Source organism: Onychostoma macrolepis, chromosome 08 (genome assembly GCF_012432095.1).
Source record: "Onychostoma macrolepis isolate SWU-2019 chromosome 08, ASM1243209v1, whole genome shotgun sequence".
In the NCBI taxonomy this organism is placed as follows: Eukaryota; Metazoa; Chordata; class Actinopteri; order Cypriniformes; family Cyprinidae; genus Onychostoma; species Onychostoma macrolepis.
Genome location: NC_081162.1, coordinates 14572434 through 14590774, shown reverse-complemented (window position 1 = coordinate 14590774; position 18341 = coordinate 14572434). Strand labels below are relative to the sequence as shown.

Below are 18341 nucleotides of genomic sequence, written 5' to 3'. Positions count from 1 at the left end.
ACATCAAATCCATTGCTAATGCCTGTGCAGCTGTTTCCACACCAGAATTATGTCACTTCCTGCCACATCTTGTCATTAAGGAAGAAGCTTTTGTTTGTTAAAGGGACATTACAAATAATTAGAAAATTAGGAAAGTGATATTGAGGACATGGGAAACCCTGTTAAATTAGTTTAATCAATTAAAACAATGTTCCCAAGAAAACTTGTTTTGTTTGACACATTTTCACTAGAGAAAGGGAAAATGTGAAGAAAGAAAATATTTAAAATTCACCTGAATGTTCACCTAAAGACTTTATATCCAATATTTTAAGTCACACAGCCTGTATACATTAAAATGTAATAAATAACAGGAATGAACCTACACAATTTGCTGTTATTAAGATTCATAACTACCCTCAGTCTTTAAGAAATGTACTTTTTCTGTGTGGTCTTGTTGATATGTGAGAGTGAATTTGGCTGCTGTCAGACAGAAGGAACATTGTGCTCCTGTAACTACACAAATTAGCCACTAGATGGAAGCATAAAATGGCAGCATTCACATCCAACAAATACCTCACAGCCCATTTCAAACTTTTTTAACGGTTGAAAATAATTTGGTGTCAAGTATTTTTCTCGCTCCAGTTCCTCAGAATCATAAACTGATGTGCTGGAGGATTTTGCAACGGCCTCGTGGCAGTAGACAACTCTCAATTTCAAGCGTAAGATAAGCAATCTGTCCATAATTACATCCTAAATTCACAAATTCCCATAATCTAATAGACCTTAGTCAGGGTGTGCGCCATATTTAATTTTACACAATTACTACACAACGTGGCTATGAAGGACAGACATAACTGTTACAGTCTGTACAATAGGCTGTACTGTCTTAAGTCACATCTAATTTTCGATTTTTTTGGAAAGCCAAAAAAATAAAAAAATAAAAAATTCAGTACAACAGTAAACCATTGATCAGACTGTCTAGCAATCACAGCCGTGTTTGTATTCACATAAAATTAAATATAGCATATCTAACCTGTTCCATAAGATTATTATTATTATTATTATTATTGAGAAAAACAAATGCAATGGTCAAATAATAAAAAAAAAGGAATATAAAAAGGTGATATTGAAGCTGTTTTCAGGTTTATATAGTAAGAGAGAGAGAGAGCAAGACAGATAGAGATTTACTTTAAGGGGCAGGACCACCTAACGCCAATGCCCAGCCCCCTCACCCTCTGAAGACACACTAAAGCACATTTACTCTCTCTCACTCTGGCTCTCAGTGCCTCTGTCCAGACTGCCGCTTCAGACCACACCGCCCCTTTCCATTCAAACCAACTTTTAGCCACACTTCTGAGAGTGTGAGCCAGCATTTCATCCACAGTCTACTGTGCACTTTCAGGAGCCTCTTAATCTGTTAAAGTTTCAGCTGGAGAAAAGTGACCAACAGTGACCATGATGAGGATCATACTGCTGCTGCTGGTCACCCTGACAGGGCCTTTCTGTACCTTTACCCGAGCAAGTAAGTAAATACAACTACAGGGTGCTCTACTTTCTTTCAAACACTCTGGCCATTCTGTCCATCTATTTCTGACCATATCCTTCATTCATTCAGTTAATTTTTTCTATGATTACATGTCCACTAAATGATGTTTGTTCTCTTCTGAGGTGTGTTTTGGTTTTAAGTTTCAGTATTTTTACATGATTTTATTTTTCATTTGCTTATTTAGATCATTAATTTATTGTAATATTTTACAATACACTATTTTGAGTGTAAGAAAATGAACATTCAGTTTTGAAGTAGAAAGACTTTTTTATTTACTTTGAAAAATATTTTTTACAGTACATACATCTATATATGATGTTTCAGTGCCTTCTGTTCATGATAAACATTCTCCGTACATCCAGGCATGTGCTGATACAGTGTTTCTTTCATGTGGACCTAAGGCTGGGAAAATGATGTAATGTCAGCACTGATCTATTTCTCTGTTTCTTCCTGTTTCTTTCACTCTGGGCAGGGTTACACATGTATTAATAGAGCCGACTCTATATTTAAGGGAAGCATTTGAACATTTAGTACACAGGCTGGTTACATCTGAGGGCAGAGCAGGCCTGAGAGAGAGAGAGAGAGAGAGACGCCCCGTATGCGCTTATTTTGAAGGTCTTTCTCTCCCTCTCCTCACCCTCCTTTGCTTGTAACCATCTTTGGCGGGGTATCAAGCTTTCACCCCTCTCAGAGGTGGGTTGGAGGGGCATGTGAGTTATTTTTAAACTGTAGCGCCTCTGACTCACTGCTCAGGGTCGGTTACAGCCCTCTAAACATCCCATTAAAATGCTCAGCAAGTTTCAAACTTTGGAAAACTTCACTAACTGCAATCAGAGGAGAGCATTAATGCACTCTTCCTCTCCAGACTTCCTTCTGTCTCTCTCATTCTTTCTCCTGCTGCCATTTGTCTCCCTTTCTTCCCGTTCTCCCGGTCTGTCGGTGCCACTCCCTGTTCTAAAAGAGGGCTTCATCAGACAGTTAAACGTCTCTACTCTGTACTCTTTTTTTTTTAGTATGCAGCATTGTTTATACAATTATTTTAGAGAAATAGATTAATGTTTGTGTTGTTCTGTGAACTTTTTACCTTTTCAGATCTCTAAGTCAGCCTGTTATGTGTTGTGTGTGTTATGAATAGAGTAATGGTAAACTGACACGTGAGAGCACATCGAGGTATTGGGTGTACTGACCATTAATTTAGCTACACGAACCCTGAAACTCTCTCAGGGTCTCTGACTGCTACCACAAACTCAGCCCAACTTATTTACAGAGCTCAGTCAACTTTATATTCAACTTCAGAGTGCAAACACATTTTTGATAAATCTGAATTAATTTGTTCTGCTTAATCTTTAGCTCAAAATTAAATGAAATCCAGTCCTCATTCTGAATAGAATCAACTCCTTGTGAGACTTCCAGTTCATTAGGAAATAAAGAGAAGAATAACAAAGTGCAGTAAATGGTAAAACACTTTGCATTACAAACCAGTTTGTTCATAATTAAGATAATACATTACAATAATATGGTAAGACACACCAGTTTGCCATATCGAGCAGCAAAACAAGCTGTTTTGTACAGATACAAATAGCTGGAAGCGGATGACACTGGAAGCCAGACATTGAAGTACTAAAATTACTAAAACTTAAAAATAAAAATGAAAAAGCATAATTAAATTGTAGTTTTAGCTAAAATTAAAACAAACTGAGCTCTTAATACTGAAAATATTAAAACAAACTGAGCTCTTCAGAACTCACAATCAACAACTTAGTGTTAAATATAAGTCAACTTCACAAATGTTTTTGAGTTTGATTGTGAAGAATCTAGATTTGTGGGTAACTGTAGAGCTCAATTAGATATCGATACAGTTTTGTCTCCCTCAAGTCCGGACTCCTATGTGTTGTATTTAGATTAGGATGTGTGTTAGTCTGAGATATGTTGTTCCCTGGAGATTGTGAGCGTGAGAGCCTAAGTATGTGTATGTGTGCTGTTCTAGTGATAAGAGTGATTTTTCACTTGCCATGTCCTCCACTGCCCACTCATGACATGCCATGTGACGTGTGTGTATGTGTGAAGGAGGGAATTCGCCTTTATGAGATGTTCTTCACTTGTTCTTCCTGAACTAAAACATTCCAGCATCTTACTCCCTCACAAGACGCACACACACCACACACACACACACACACACACACACACACACACACAAACACACGCTGAAGCAATAGATTGAGATTAATCTGATAGACTGAGAGTAATTAATTACGATAAAGGAAGATCAATCTTTCCTGTCTGTAATCCAGGGAAACAATTCTGCCTCCCATTTAACAGACACCCTATACTGGCCTCTTGTGCTCTATTTCCCTTGTTCTCTGCTCTTTTCCTCTATTTGTCTCCCCTTTTCCTTGTCTTTCCCTTTTATGGTTTTAGTTTTGTCAGGAAACAGTTTCAGGCTTGGTCATAGATTTGAATTTGATCATCTAACGGGTGGATTTTCACTGACACACACATACCTGCTCTATTTTAGTGGGTTTTGACTCATTGCAGTGTGTACTAGCCGAAGTTTCTCAATCGAGGCATTCAGTGGTCTAATATCACATATTCATACTGCCAATCCACCCTACACAGGGCAAGCGTTTTGGAGAATGGATGGATGGACTGTCGCCAATGGCCATGTTGTATCTACCTTATTTTTCAATGCAGTAGTAAGGCATTTCCTGTGAATGTGCAAGACTTCCGATTAGTGCTGGGCGGTATGACCAAAAATGTATATCACGGTATTTTTCAAAATTATACCGGTTTCACGGTATATGACGGTATTTATTTTTTTCATGCATGATCGGGTGTTAACCACATTTTCTATTGATTGAGAGAGGAAAAACTGCAGTAGATTGACTTAGAATGCCCTATTTTACTGTCATGATGAGCGAATATTGTAGAAAAATTGCACACTAAATAGTGACTAAACACGACCCATTAATACATGTTAACCAGGAGTCATTCTCATTTATAATCGCGACATCGTCTGATAAAATCAACATGCATCTAATGTTACACTAAAGAGCGGCTATGCGGTGGTGTTGGCTATATTACTTTTTTGTCTCATGCAGCGCACTGCCTGCGTCTGAGTAAACTAAAAAAAAGTGCATAATATTAACAGACGAACTATGCTCATATTTATAATTCCAAACAGTCGCGATGCGGCCAAATGAATGCGGGCGCTTCTCTGCCGCCGCTGCACAGAACAGACGCAGAGAGACGCGACGCTGCGCTGGGAGTCAGATCTCGCTCGGGGCAGCACTGGCGACATCTTCCAACTGAACCATAGCTAAGGTTTATCCAAAACATTCGCTAGGTTTGTCAGTTTGTATATTCTATGGAAAAAGCCGCTAAAAGGGTCTGAAAGTTGCTAAATATAGTGCTAAAGTCACGCTCGTGTGTGAGAGGCGGGAGCTGGTGGCGGCGCGCGGTGGATATTGTGGATGAGTTCTTCTGTGTCATCACGTTCTACTAGTTCTACAGCTTCAGAACACGCTTAGTAACACATACAGCTGTGGTCTTGCCACAATGCAATAGTGAAAAGAGACCCCTCTCAAACAGTGTGTCGCGTTCCGAACGTTATTTAAATAACACCGGTATTGCGGTATTTTAAAAATTCATATCATAAGAAAAATAAACACCGGTATTCGGTATGAACCGGTATACCGCCCAGCACTACTTCCGATTAATTAGCCACAATAGGTAAATGACTATAGTTGTATCCACCTTATTTTTCAATGCAAAAGCAAGGTATTTCCTGTGAATGTGTGAGACTTCAAATTCATTAGCCACAACAGGTAAAAAATTACAAGAATAACAAAATGCAGTAAACAGTAAAACTATTTGCGCTAGTGTGTTTATGATTACGATAATACATTAAATAATATGACAACAAATTCCAGTTTGGCAATATCAAGCAGCATAAAATAACCTGAATCACACCAGAAGCCTTGCATGCTTAAGGTAAAAATGGCTGCACTTTCTCTTCTTACGTTAAAAATAATGTGGATATACATCCGTTAGTCCAGGTAACTGAACTGGCACTACCGTCTCTCTTAACACACCACAGACTCGCTTTTGCTTTCATACAAACGCAAATTGACACCATCTCGTGTATCAGTTGTGAAATGTAGTGAAAATTATTTCTAAAGTATCAATATTACTGTAATATTGTTGTAGTGTTTGTCAGTTAACATAATGAGTGCGCCGCTGTTCCCCAATAATGAGGGACTGACAGTAAATTATGCTTTACATAACTACAATAGCTGGCCATGCTGCTGTGTACAACTTGAAGAAAGAGAGGGAGAGAACAGCTGGCTCTTTCTCCATACTCCGCTCCTCCCCTCACATCGTGTGTATTTATGTGAGTGTGTGTGGTAGTGGTTGGAGGGGAAGAGAGCCATACTTAGAACTAATTGTTGGGGTCTCAAACATAATGAGCTGATTGTTAACAGCAGTCAACAAGAACATTAATATAAACACACAAACTGACGCTTACACACATACACACAGGACATTGTGATGTCTGACCGCACCCCACACTTACATATGTTTCTTAACAGGACTGTTTTGTTTGATTGTGGCACTATGAAAAGTAACAGTGACAGATTTTTTTGTCTGTCTTTTTTTTTTTTTTTTGACTCCCACTTATAATTAAATAATTTTCTCCTCTCACGTAAAAGTTCTTAACTTGTTTTAATGTTTTATTTTGGGAGTCCAGTTAATTAGGTTATATAAATATGGGTTTAAAATAGCAAACTTTGTGGAAACCTATTATTAAAGGGATAGTTCATCCAAAAATGAACATTCTGTCTTTTACTCACCTCATGTCATTCCAAACTTGTATAACTCTCTGTTCTGTGGATTACATAAGGACAAATTTTGCTGGTTGTTCTTTCGATGCAGTTATACAATGAAGGAGAAACTTCAAAAAGAACTCAAAAGTACCTTAAACGTGTCATAAAAGTACACTAAAAAAAAATTGGCGTAGAAGCAATTTTTACTCAGAAATTCCTACTGTAATTTCCACAAAGAATTAGAAAGAAACAACATCTATATGGCTATTTGTGTGATATTGCTAAGATATCAATTAAATATATTAAAATTTGTTTAATTATAAAAAAGATAATCTTCAGCAATTTCCTTTTAGGGTTCTACAGAGGAAAGACAGTTTTATGGGAAACTGCTCACCCTCATGAGTACATAATGACACATTTTCCTTTGGGCGAAGAACTCTTTTAATTCCAAACTGCTGAGAGTGTCTGCGTCACATAATCATCAGTAAAATATAAAATCTGCTTCATAAAACTATTACTAAAAACCGAAACAGTAATTTGCTATTCACCCAGAGCTGATGTGCAATGCATGCTGAGTTTGATATTTTAAAGTGTGTAGTTCAGCAGTTTAGGTGGTGTTATTGTAAAGGGAGTTTCCCCTCAGACCGCCAAGAGAAGGTTTCTCATGTGGAGTCCATCTGGCTCAGACACTAGCACAGATCTGAGATCAGTTTTTGTAGTGTCTCTAATGGTTGCTGAGGTCATTGTGAGTGATGCAGAAATATCTAAGATCAGCCCCTAAGGAATTGTGCCATTTTTGCCATGTATTTTATTTCTCCAGTGCTTCATTTCCTTCTCTGCAGCTATTGCCAGCTCCACCCAGGAAGTGAGACAATTAGTCTGGCTGAAGGTATGACGTAGAAAGGAAGTGATCTCATTATGTGGAGCTGAATAGCCAAGGCATGACTTTTCCCTATTGTGGGAGTGGCAGAATGTTTTTGTACGTAAATGTCTAAGTGAATGTGTAAGTGTGTGTTTACTGGGCTGATGGAGAAGGCCGAAATGTTCTCGCTATTAACGGCAAGCCATGAGAAAATTCTGGCTTACCCATCCAATACAACCACTTGAGAACCAAAACACACAGCAAACAGCGTCAGTGTCAGTGGAATTTCTCCATTTTCATCCAACTCTCTCCTCTGATGTTGAAATGTAACATCTAAGGGTTTCTAGTAGAAGATTTTTATGAACCTTTTCGTTGTTCTTGTACCAGGTACTCTGGTGGCGCCAACAGCTATTGATAGAACTCCAGAACCAAATATCGGATCAGATTCGCCTGCTTTCACAGGCAAAACAGAGAAACCAGCTCCTCAAGATACTGTTTCAACGTCAGAGCCTGCTCCAGAGGCTACAGAAGCAGCTGCCTCGACAGAAGAAGTGCCACTGGCTTCCACAGCAGCACCAGTGATACAATCAGAAACCTCATTAGAAACAACAGCCCCAACAGATTCAGCACAATCAACAGAAGCTGGACCTGCAGAGACGACTGGCCCTGAAATCACTACTGTCACAGAAGAAACTAAGAAAGCTGAAGTGACTGTATCTATGAATGTGGAGGATGAAGGTTAGATATACAGCATACTCACAGACATACAATGTAAATATGTGACCCTGGACCACAAAACCAGTCATAAGGGTCAATTTTTCGAAATTGAGATTTATACATAATCTGAAACCTGAAAAATAAGCTTTCCATTGATGTATGGTTTGTTAGGATTGGACAAAGTTTAAAGTTGTCAAATGAAGTTCTTAGCAATGCATATTACTAATCAAAAATTAAGTTTTGATATATTTACAGTAGGAAATTTACAAAATATCTTCATGGAACATGATCTTTATTTAATGTCCTAATGATTTTTGGTATTAAAGAAATCTATAATTTTGACCCATGCAATGTATTTTTGGCTATTGCTACAAATATACCCCAGCGACTTAAGACTTAAGTTTTGTGGTCCAGGGTCAAATATGTTAGAGTAAAGGCCTGTTCACACCAAGAATGATAACAGTCAATGTTTTTATCATTCATCACCTGGAAAATTGTTTGGACATCACCTGGACTTTTTTTTTTTTTACATTTAGAACGACCTTTATTATTATAGTATCTTTAATGGTGTGAACGGGAATTCAGAATGAGCAGTCATTGTCATGATACCTGGTGATTTTCCTCATTCCAGGTATGGGCGCAGGACAGTTGGCAGGGATTGTAATCGGCGCATTGATTGCAGTGATTGTTGTCATTGCTGTAATCATCTTGGTGGTCAGAAGAATGGGCCAATACTCGTAAGTACTTATATTATTATGAACAAGAAATTAAATAACATATTTAAGGTAAAAGTATTTTTTTACAATTATTAATTCATAAATATCATTAAGAGTTAGTTCACCCAAAAATAAAAAAAAATGTCATTATTTTCTTGCCCTCATTCTATTCCAGACCTATATGATTTTCTTTTCATTTTCAATATTTTGACAGATAGTTGCTGGCTGCTTTAGGAACATGTTCTCTATATACGATTGCGGTGAAATTTTGCATGCTAACAGTAAATGGTTTCTATGTTGTAGGACTGCAAAGAAACGAAAGCCTCAAAAACAAGAGAGCATCTTGATCTCTGTAACTGGCTTACTGTTTCATTGATAACCCGGATTAATTAACCCAGTTGCTCATAAAATGTTAAACATGTTAGAGCTTGACAAAACTATGTTGCTACTCCATGAAGTCCTCTACCAGTTTCCAACCAAATTGCAAATATTGGAGAAAAACACCACTGAACCGTTCAAGGATCAGAACAGCGAAATGATGACATTATGGAATCCTATGTACCAGCCAAACAGAAAGTTTAGCTGTGGAATCAAAAATGAGTGGTTACCATCGCTCCTCACAATCAGAGAAAATCATACTGCAAATGTACTGTTTTAAAATAGTGTAGCAACAAAGTGCTGTTCATGCTATATTATTCGTGGTACTAACACGGTGTGCCCCCCCCCCAAAAAAAAATATCGCAAAAAATAACCAATTTAATTAAAATAAAAATCCAGATATTGTAAGTATGTCTGGATCATTACTGAATTAAACTTATGAATGAAACTCATAAATGCAACTGAAATACCCTATTAATTTATATTGTCATGTAATCATAATTTATTTGTTAGTTTATCTTTGTCTACGTTACATGGATACAAACAAGTTTGTGTCTGATTCTGGTATATTTGTGCTAAACTGCTTTTCCTCTTTCCTTCTTTCCTAGCCCCTGAAAAGAAAGGCACGACAGGAAGATAAGAAGAAGAAATCCGGGAAGTTCTGAACTATTGTTCTGATATTAAAAACAATCCATCCATCCAGGACTATAAGGGGAGCAGGAGAGTGTCCCATCCCCTTTCCCATTGAAAAAGATGCCCTCCCACAAAAACGCCTTCCTAATGCCCACAAGTCCCTTTATTTAGCCTGAAAAGCCTCATTTATCCCAACAGTGGGAGGCCACAGGAAGTTACAGTATCTTTTTTGAATGCATATTAATGTAACAGGAGATTAATGAATGTTGAATTGTAAAGGGCCTAATAAACAAAAACAAACAAACAGCTGCCCAAACAGCAAGCTTTAGCTTGCATGTTTTTATTCCACTGAGTGTAAATATCATACAGAAAAAAAATGAATCCAAAATCATTATTCTTTTCCCCATTCTACAGATGTGTCCAATAGGACTATGACGCATTACGAACAGTCTATGAACTGTCGTGAGCAGAAGCTGAGGACACATTCTGTTCTCAAGATGTGTAAACGGCATTGACTATAAATATTTTTTTAAATTATTAGTTAAGGGGAGCAGCACGCAATAAGTGCTTGAGATTTCCTCGTTTGAAGTGCATTAATACGGAGTGACTTGACTGTCTTGTTCTTAACTGTCACCCATTCCAAAAGTGACATCACTTCCTCTGGAACGCATCATTTATTGCTTAGCTCCAGCGCACAGCTGCTATTGGCATGTATCTCTAAAATCCTGATGTTCCTCAGCCTGGACTACATCATTTTAACAGCATACAGACATTTTGCATGGTATAGTTGAGTTAGCATTTCTTTTTGTCAGTGTTGGGGTTTGCGTTTCTTTATGACGTTCGAGAGCGTTGCTATCCTGTGCTTTGCTTTAAGAGATCAGTATTAGGTGCACTGAATGATGAAGAATAAATGTTTAATATTGAGAAGACACTGCAGTTGTTTGCAACGATATTTTGTGTTTTTTGCTTGCCAGATTCCTCTTTATTTCCCATTACTCCATGATCTCATTTTCCCATTTGATGTCAGAATCCAGTTAAAGCCGTGAGTTTGTCTTTGTATTTTGGGGGTGGTGTTTTTTTTTTGTTCTTATTGTTCAATCAGTTTCAATAAAAAAAAGTTCCAAAGTATGTTGCGCTGCCATATTGTGTTGTTGTGGATCCCAGATAACATTGTCTGTTTATCTGTGTTTACTTTTCAGCCCCTTTTTACTCAGCATTCCAGCTTTTCACACACATTTACGCCCATGCACTGTCTCTTTCTCACACAAACACAAACACACATTCTCTTTCTCTGTCTCTCTAGTCCTTTAGGTTATAAAGACTGTAAAAGACAAGAGAGAGAGAGAGGAAGAGATGAGCAGAGTCAACGAATCAAGGCATCTTTGTAAATATGACTTAATATGTACTTAAGTAACCTCTCTGGGTAAGTAGAGTAAATAACACGAGAGTCCCAAACAGCTGCCCCCAAAACGTATTTGGACATTGACTTTCATTTGGAAGTGGATCATACCAGTTTTTTTCCATTCATTTTTCAAGTATCTGTATTCTGTATCTGTATCTTGATTCCAAAGATGTCTAACGTTTTACTTCACTAATAATGCACACATGCACACAAGTCAGCATGAAATAAAAATTCACCTATTTTGTAAACAAACTTTGTACTATAGATCTTTTCCACATCGATACATTTAATTGTATTTTTGACCTTGTAATGTTTCATTTAAATGGCATATCTCAATCTTCCTGTGAAAATTGCCAAATATCAGTGGAACATGTTATTATTTAATATGCACTATACACCGATGTTGTAGTAAACTGTAGTTTGCTTATTTTGGTCTTGAGACAGTACTCCATAATTATGTAATTTTTAACAAATATCTCATTCTCTCCTTATTAATCAGAAAGCCCTCTAATCAAATTATGACAGTTACTTCTGCGTGTGTGTTTAAGTGGGTGAGCATGTATGAGGCTGAATGTGGTTTTAGGCAGTAGCCCAACTACGCTCTCTCTCTAGCTATGAACAATGGACTCTTTTAGTGGGAGACCCACTCTGACGTCCTGCTCACAGTCTGAGTTTGTTTGTGATACAATGATTTCTACATTCCTAATGAGAAGGGCACTTCCTGACCAGTAAAAGCCTTCATGTACACTCACATGAAACACACAAAACAATGTCTGGATATGCACACATGCCGAAAGTGTAAAAATAAAACCTCAGTGACATAACAGGACTGTATAAGCAGCTTAGAATAAATGCCTGCAAAAAAAGTGAACACAGACCGTCAGAAAATCCTACAAAGTCTTAAACACACACATAAACACGTATGCTAAACTTAAATTACTTCAAGTGAACCATATCACATGTGTATCACAGAAGAATGTGAGTGTGTTTAAGGGAGGAGAGCTAATACAGCAACCTCATGTTTACTTCAGAGCCTGGATACACACATGCAGAGTCTCCCAGCGTTTCTGGTCACTCCCCAGGTCCTTGAGAAACACTCACTCTCGGTGCTGTCCACTCGCTGTGATATATTTGTAGGGAGTACAGTACCAGTGAGAAACTGGACTCATCTGATATACTGAAGGTTAATTACTCAACACTACAGTTATTCCCTTAGTTGATTTTTAAACATTCTCTTGTCTCATTCCTTTCTGTGACTTTGTTAAAAAAAAAAAAAAAAAAAAAGTTTAATTTAATAAGTTTAGCTAATATATTAACTTTCAGCTTAAATTTTCTTATATATAAAAGGTATATTTGTTTGATGGTTATTGTGAGGATCTCATTTCTCTTAGGCTGTAATGAAAAGCAAAGAGTTAAGTGGAGCTTTTACTTTCATCGTCTGGTTCTCAGAAATTTCTCCAGAGAAAAAAAAGGTCTCCATCTTTACAGTCTTCCAATCTGGTGAACATCTATTTTACACTTGTTTGTGATTCACACACAAATAATCTACAGTTAACACTAAGGTATGAGAGACTTTTCTCTCTGTCTCTCACATACACACGTGTGTTAATGCACTGTTCTGTGTGTTCTGGTCTGAACAGCCTAGTGAAAGAGTGCAGATGAAGTTAGGAAGCAGCTCTGGCATCAGGAACATGTATATGGGTCATTCTGTATGAACTCAACCAATTTTGTTAAAACCTTTTCAGTAAAAAGACAAACATATATAGTGGCGAAGGCCAAAATATTAAATGCAAACTTTAGAAAAAGAATATTTATGGCATTCAGACAGGTATGCTCTATGCAATTATGTTGATAGAAAATCACAAGATACGTTTCAACATTCAACAAGGAAAAAGCATCGGCTAAAATGACCCACATTTGGTTTTTGACTATTAAAATGTGTACAATTGTTCTGTTTACTCATGGAGCCGCATAACTGTTAAAAATAAATAAAGAAATAGCTTAGACACTAAAACTAAAGTGATACTTGAGGCCCACTTAGTGGAACCATTCACTCCAAGTCTGCAAAACTATAAGCACATTACATGCTTTAAACTCTGTTTGATAGTGTAAAACAAACTTTTTGCAAAACTCTAAACACAGTTCTCTACATTACACACATCATTCGAAGCTCTTTTGTTAAATTTGGGAAATGCTGCCATTTTAATGCCTCACTCATTTACTGATGAGCTGCTTACAGTGATCATGTGTGAACACTTTTACACAATTAGTTCACTTAGTAATCAAAATAGTTTTTTTTAGAAATAAATTATTTTACACCCTTGCATTTCTGTTTACATTGTATCTATTGTACAAAGCACTTTATAAATAAAGCTGATTTTCTGACTTGGCTTATATGTATATTCAGTATTCACACACACACACACTCACTCACGCACACACTCACTCACGCACATACTGAATATGTTATATACTAAATAGTACTTGTTAAAGCTGCTTTATAGCAGAATATGAATTTGATACTATTGTGAAGCTGCTGTGAAACAATCTATATTGTATAAAGCACTTAAGAAATAAAGTTAACTTTCTGGCTTGGCTTGTATGCATGTTCAGTATAGATAGATAGATAGATAGATAGATAGATACTTCTTGAGTTACAGGCATGCAAACTTGTGTCAAAAAACATGAGAAATGCTTTATGCCATTTTTGAACTGTTGGCATAATGAAAGAAAGATTGCTAAAGTCAAACGATTTAACTAATAGAGCTGCCAATCTCCATGTAAAAATAACATAAGGATGCTGCCATCTTTCTTAAGTCACCCCCCACACACACAAAATAGGAAATATATAAAATAGTCTATATAGTAAATATAAATCTGTGACATTTAGTATTTTGGCCTTCATCACGATTTATGTTTGTCTTTCTAAAAGAAATATGAACAAAATAAAAAATTTGAGCCAGGGAATTTTCCGAAATTTGGTTGGTTTAACATGGGATAACCCATCTGTGTATATGTGTAAATTGAACATATGTGTGTAAATGTAATCATTTAGAATAAAGGGTTCTACATTTGTGTGTGTGTGTGTGTGTTAAATGCCATCTAAAAGTACAGTACATGAGAAGCTGATGTCAGGAGCCAGGCTGACATTTGAATTTATTGGACAGCTGAATGCTGGGTGTGTGTGGATGTGTTAGCATGTTTGTGTGCGTGTTGGGTGGGTGTCAGGATGGAGGCTGTTTAGTTCACATCTGGTGTTCTGTGATATGTAAGTCTCTCTCCCTCTCTTTTGTTAAGCAGTTCTTTGTGCCATGTGGACGGAGCATGCATTGTGTATGTGTGACACTAATGGCAGCTCAGAAGTGGCCATTGTTTAGTGCGTCTGTGTATGTGTATGTGTGTGTGGCAATGGTCAGTAGTTGGCAAACAGGTTATCTACTGCATAGATAGATAAGTGTCCTGTAAATTGTTCTGCATTCATGTTTGTATTTTCAGCACATGAATGAAATGGTTAAAAGAAATAATGGGCAATGACATTTTTGCTCTTGTTTGAGACAGACCCTTTAGCCATCTATGCACAAAACCCCATGTAGCACACCACAATGTGTATCCTGTGAGTCTTTGCAAAAAAATAAAAATAAATAAACCAATAAAAAGTTAATTCATCTAATGGAGAACACTTAATTTATGTAAACTGTATTTATATATACTGTATAAAATACCATGTTATAAGTCATGGAAAGTCATCCTCTTGTTTTTCTGGAGATAATTTACAAAAATTCCAGGACAACTAGTTTTGTAAAGAAAAAAAAGAACAGTTGGAAGCAGTTGTTATTTTTGCAATTCCCTTGATCTTACAATCTCTGTTCAGATCTAGGATGCAGTCATTATCTTGTAAATTAATCAGCGCTGTGTATTTCCGCACACAACATTTCTCACAGCTTCACTTCTATGTTGGAAATCAATGGACATGCAGATGGAGTCTGAAAAACCATTTCACAGATTCAAGAAATATCTCACTTTATTCCACACAGTTTTGAGTATCAAATAAATGAATGAATATGGTGAGTAATGAAGTAACCTCAAAAGTGAGTATACAGATTATTTATAAGGACTGATGTGTAATTATGAGGTTTCATGAGAAAATTGTGGGATTATGAGTAATTGCTAGTGCTCATAGACCAGTGAGAAAATGGTGAACACTCAGTTCTCAGATTCCCACAATTTTATGAAATTGTTTTGAGCATTTACCTTTTATTTGATTGATGTTTAAAGAAATGTATTTTCATTGGGTTGCATGCGTGTGCGAGAGACATACACAGAGAGACTCTGAAGCAATTTGTGGATTGTATTAAAATGAGCAGTATCTATAATAGATTAATCATTCGGTTTAACTTTACATAACTCAAGCCAAGAAACTCTATATGAAAAACTAAAATCTTCTGCACTTTCCTAAGGAATTGGCATTATCTCAAGAGCAATTAAATAAAATGAAAGTGATAGAGGGCAGATTTATAGCTCAACGGTATCCATAGCCATATAATCTACTGATCCGGGGCATTGAGGTCACACATGATCTCACTCATTAACATACGAGAGAATATGCATGGCACATGCTGTTCTAACACACACACACACCCACATTCTAACATAAAAGAATGTACAGTACGATGGTGAGAGCGTGAGGGTGGAAGGCAGATGATGGAATAAGAGTGGGACAACCCACAGATGAAGGATGAGTAGGTGAAGATTAATGCAGAGTAATGTGACAGTTCTATAATGGGTGATTGTTGAATAGAACAGAAGCTCGCTGACCACAGATACCAAAAGCAGGCCTATACATTCCACAGATGGCCTATGTGCTTGTATAAGACCTGTGATTTCACAATACACACTGCACACTGATGTTTCCCTCTCCTCTTTAGACAAAAATGTGACCCAGGGTCCTAGTTGTTGACACAGAAACAATCACATGCGCAAACATACACCGACACACACATCAGATGTCAGTTTGAGGAATAATCCATTGGCTTCTCTTATATCTCTCATAATAGCCTCTCAAACAAATGCGAGCTCTCGATTAATGCATCACTTTTTCAGCACAGAATGTCTCATCATGACAAATTGGGACACAGCGGCCTCTAGTGGTCACTCTTTATAACTACAAGAAAGTGTTTTTTTGAACTGGACAGACCGCATCGAATTATTGATGATATTTAGGCACTGGCTGGCATACCATTAAGGCATTGAATTACATTTTTTAGCTTTTTTTTCCTCAGAATGTCTACATAAACATGAACACACATACTGGCAATAAAACACATAATAAAATATTAAAACTTTACATTTAAATTAGGGATCGAGATTTTAGACGTAGGAACATTTTCAGAACTTTGACTAACGTCCTGGTTGTGAAGAAACGTTCTTCCAGTAATATTGATAGAATGTTCGTTCAAAGTTATCTGGTCTTTAATAACGTTCTCAAAACAGCAGTAGCCTACAAAAACATCATTTATATTGTATTATTATTAATTGTATGCGTTATTGTTTATAGCCTACATTTAGGCCTATGCATCGTTCATGGAACGATTTTTTCGGAAACATTTTTGTTCTTGTTTCTGAGAACATTCAAGAGTAACACTCCCACAATGTTTGCAAAATTATCAAATTTAATGTCCTTTAACATTTGCATAAGCAGAAAAAAACGTCCTGTAATAATAAATAAATACATAAATAAATAGGTTTTGAATGAGAACGTTAGCAAAACGTTCTTAGAACATATTTTTGTTAGCAGGAAGCGAGCTTGTTTCTGCAGTAATCTATTGTCTACTCTCTACAGTGAGGCTGCCATGACACAGTAGAAGATGAAAACACCAGCAAATCGTGGGTGTTGTATAATTTGGAATGCATTTGCGCAATTTGCATATAAGATTTCCTATTGTGTAGATGCCCTTTTTACTGTTTATATACAAGAATAATGAAACAATATAAATTTATATACAAACAAGCAAATGGGCTATATAAAATGTTATAAATATTAAAAATATTTATTAATGACAATCTATTAGATTCAATGGATAATATTGATGAGTTTGTTGTTTCTCTTTGAGGGAAAATACTAATATAAAAGTATCGTTTTCATGCATTTGTCCTTTACGGAGTGTTTATTTACACTAGGTGCAAATAGCCCGCCTTGTTGGCAAAGCGTCGCCTTGGAATTATAAGGTTCTATCTGACATTCGCATATTCTTATCCTGTGACAACTTATTTACAATATGTGATCTTTTTTTTTTTCTTTTTTTTTTAAGTTTTGTACATTTTCGGACTTTTTATTTAGAAAACAAAAAGGTTATACAAAGTCGAACTCTAACTTGGTTCTATAAGGTTCTATTCTGTGAATCCCCAATCAGCACTTCGAATGCACGCAAGCGGACCAATCAGGATCAACGTTCTTTGTCATGTGGCCAGACTGCTCCGTAACAGCAGGAAAGATTAAACATTAAACAACAATAACTTCTGTCTGCATAATCAATAAGTGCAATTCACCTTTATTCCACAAAGTGGCACTGTTTGAATGGCTTTACTGCAGAGCAATTACTGCACATAATGAAATATAAGTGTCACTGTCGTTTGATGGTGGATGTGGTGAATAGCGATCAAATTGTTGTTTTTGAAGAGGTTGAAAACGATAGTTTTGAGAATATATTGAGATCGTGAATATGAGCTAGATGCTGAATGTATACTGGAGAAATGCGCTCTGATGATGGCAGTGATGGTAAAATCATCTGCTCAAATCAAACCATTCTAAGTTTCAAAAGGTAAGAAAGTATGCTTATTTTATTCTTTATTTTATTTTATTTTATGTTCTTAAAATATCAGGAAAGTTTGCTATTGCAGCAATTAGAGATCCATCCGTGCTGGATATAAGCCTGGGTCGCTAAAGACCCGAATATGTAATGATTGGTGAAATATTCATGCAGTTTAAAGTCTTAAAATGTCTTAAATTTTACAACATTGAGCCTTAAATATCAAATAGTTAACAATTTAAATGATGGGGTCTTAATTACAACAATAAACGTCAGCATGTTATATAGCCATACTGATTTAAAGAGAATGCCATTTTCTCTGTCTCGCTTTCTGTGGAATAAAGTCCTGGTCAGATGGATTAGAGTAACATTAGCTGCCTTAACTGTTCCCTCAATAATGTGTTTAATTACCCACTATAATCCTAGCTAAAATTAACATTAACACTGAACAAAAAATTTAGTATTGTCCTTTGTGCCTA

General features: G+C 36.6%; 1 protein-coding gene across 1 annotated transcript; it reads left to right on the top strand.

Annotated features, from left to right (window-relative positions):
* The first annotated feature begins 1224 nt into the window (after nucleotides 1–1224).
* si:ch211-156j16.1 (uncharacterized protein LOC564557 homolog) lies at nucleotides 1225–10782 on the top strand. Its single transcript, XM_058784220.1, has 4 exons — nucleotides 1225–1501; nucleotides 7598–7948; nucleotides 8559–8664; nucleotides 9630–10782. The coding sequence occupies exons 1-4, from the start codon at nucleotides 1435–1437 to the stop codon at nucleotides 9634–9636; spliced, it is 531 nt and encodes a 176-aa protein (XP_058640203.1). The 5' UTR covers nucleotides 1225–1434; the 3' UTR covers nucleotides 9637–10782.
* The last annotated feature ends 7559 nt before the right edge of the window (nucleotides 10783–18341 follow it).

Excerpts from the sequence above, each read along its gene's own strand:
- si:ch211-156j16.1 (XM_058784220.1), top strand. The coding sequence starts at position 1,435 with ATGATGAGGATCATACTGCTGCTGCTGGTCACCCTGACAGGGCCTTTC. Across the intron at positions 1,502-7,597 it reads CTGTACCTTTACCCGAGCAA|GTACTCTGGTGGCGCCAACA; the intron begins GTAAGTAAATAC and ends TTCTTGTACCAG. Across the intron at positions 7,949-8,558 it reads TATGAATGTGGAGGATGAAG|GTATGGGCGCAGGACAGTTG; the intron begins GTTAGATATACA and ends TCCTCATTCCAG.